Here is a 2339-nt window from a genome sequence, read left to right as displayed (position 1 = left end):
CGTGTGATTAGACTGGTGCGTCAAGCTTTATATCAATACCAACATTCAATGGTACACAACGATAAAATGCATGGAATTTGAATAGGAAAAAATAGAGTGCACAAACAACGAATTTAACATAGCAGATTATTAGTTAATCCCAAGTAAGAACCAAACAAATGATACATGCAAATAAAAGCATAATCCTCGCAAAAAAGTATATTCAATCACCAGCATACCTATATAACCTCCATGGCCTCCAATTCACAGCCCATAGAATCCAAAAGCTGAGAGGGCCAAGGACAGCGAAGAGGAACCCACAGACGCTGCATACCAGAACAACTCCACGATGTTCCTCCTCTTCCATCCTCCCCCTCTACAATCACCTTCTGAAAGCTGAAAGCATGGGTACAGGCCCGAAGAAACCTGCCAAACAAGTAGAACGTGATAAATCCCATAATTAGAAATTACAATGCCAAAAATAACTACACATCACTCGAGTATACAGGTTTAGCGTTTACTACACGTCACTCGAGTGTATTCAATCACAGCCCATAGAATAAATTTTGTCTCACCATGCTGCCCTACGCTAGCACAACTTCACATAGAGACAAGGTGATGTATGTGTAGGAGTACCAAACAATACCATCGCAGCCTCAAAGTCACAATATCGGCATGACTTCAGGATTTCGTTAGTAAACCAGAAAAGCATCAAGAACGGAAAATAATATTTCAACACCATTTTAAGAAGTCCGTTATCTGACAGCTAGAAAAGCGAAACGGTAGCGCCCATTACAATAAATGATTGCCCCTTAGCAGCACCATTATGAACCAATGAAAATTCCGACGATTAGTAGGACAGCTCACTTGTCCGACTCCAATTGGGTGAAGACTAAGTCTAGATCCGTGAGAGTAACGACAAAAATTCAATAAAATAAAAATAGCGCTAGGACCAGTAGTAACGTCATCACCTAAAGTAATCCCAATTCCGTCAAACATTACAAATACAGTATCACAGGACCAATTGCTGCCTATCGGTGAAGTCCAATCAATGAACTCGAGTTAACCCATTAACATCGCGTACTAAATTTGATCACTACAGTGAATCTTCTAATTGACCCCAACGGAAATTCGCTTCTAAAATTTATTGAAGCACATCCAGTTCAGCAAATCAGAGGCTTAGCCTAAATCACCAAGAATTAAGCTACACGGAATATTAAGGATATTAATATCAACACATCAGTCATGTAGGCACCAACGCGGAGGCCAGGCAAGCAAAAATGGAAAGAGATGTGTCTCGCAAATTCAAAGATACATACAAAAAGCGCCAAATCCAACCGTTGCCCGGCAAAATCACCCTATCCACAGCTATATCTGAAACAGTACCAGCCTAATGTCTATACCCAGTGTGTCTACGCTGTAGAGACGACTAAACTTAACCAAGTCATTTGCTACAAAGTCCCCCAAATGGCCACCAAATCAACACCACTCCAGACGGCAACTAAAGCACCACATGCAGCAACGCGGTGCTCCTAAGCTCCTAAGCAGGCGGCATCATTTCCAGGCTTCCTCCAGGGAGAGGTCGAGCAGCCATCGCAACCCAAAAACCCTATATAAAACCTTCAACATTCGCCTCGTACATGCATACAAGCTCCCCGGAAAGTGGAATCCCGTAGCGTACGGCACAAGCACTACGCGCAGGAAGCGTCCCCAATTCCGCCCCCCACCAACCACCGCCAATGCGGCGCCTCCGGAGCCCGCAATTCCCGCGAGGAGCGCTCCCAATCGGCCCCCCGAGCCCCTCCAGATCCGGCGAACCCCGCCGAAAACCCCCCGGAATTCCGTCGCGGAAACCCTAGCTTGAGCTCGACTAGACCCAGCGGCGTGGAGGGGGGCCGGAACAGATGGGCAGTTACCTCAGCGGAGGCGCTGCCTCTGGCGGCGCTGCGTCGGGATCCTCGCCGGCGAGCGAAACCCTAGGTACGGCCTCGCCTGTCCTCCGCTCGGGCTTCGATTCGATTCGTCTCCGTGCGGCTGTGCGGACCTGTGTCGTGAGCGTGAGCGTGAGCGAGAGCGAGAGGGGGAGACGGGAGCTGCTGGGTGGGGGAGACAAGGGAGTGACGATTGTCAACTTGGGTGGGCTGCGTTGCTGACTAGTGTTTGGTTGGTGCGTGCGCGTCTCCTGCGCGACTGCCTCGGCGTGAGCTGAAGCTCGTGCCGTGTGCGTGCGTGCGTGAGCGAGTGTGCCTGCGCCGAGGGACTCGGGCCGGGGTACACGAACCAACGACCGAGCAACGGCACGCGTTCGACCAGACCTGTTTTCCTTTTCTCTCGAGGCTCATGTCATGTCCCGCCCCTGA

General features: G+C 49.4%; 1 protein-coding gene across 1 annotated transcript in view; it reads right to left on the bottom strand.

Annotated features, from left to right (window-relative positions):
* Window positions 1–2104, bottom strand: part of LOC119317611 (calpain-type cysteine protease ADL1) — a 16806-nt gene extending 14702 nt beyond the window's left edge. Inside the window, exons 1-2 of the mRNA XM_037592094.1 lie at window positions 1896–2104; window positions 219–405 (exon numbers count right to left, since the gene is read on the bottom strand). Coding sequence (XP_037447991.1) covers window positions 219–346 — 128 coding nt within the window. The 5' untranslated portion in view covers window positions 347–405; window positions 1896–2104. The remainder of the gene's footprint in view (window positions 1–218; window positions 406–1895) is intronic.
* Between the last annotated feature and the right edge of the window lie 235 nt (window positions 2105–2339).

Source organism: Triticum dicoccoides, chromosome 6A (genome assembly GCF_002162155.2).
Source record: "Triticum dicoccoides isolate Atlit2015 ecotype Zavitan chromosome 6A, WEW_v2.0, whole genome shotgun sequence".
Lineage (NCBI taxonomy): Eukaryota > Viridiplantae > Streptophyta > Magnoliopsida > Poales > Poaceae > Triticum > Triticum dicoccoides.
Note: the sequence above shows the minus strand (reverse complement) of the source record. Positions and strands in the feature narration are given on the sequence as shown.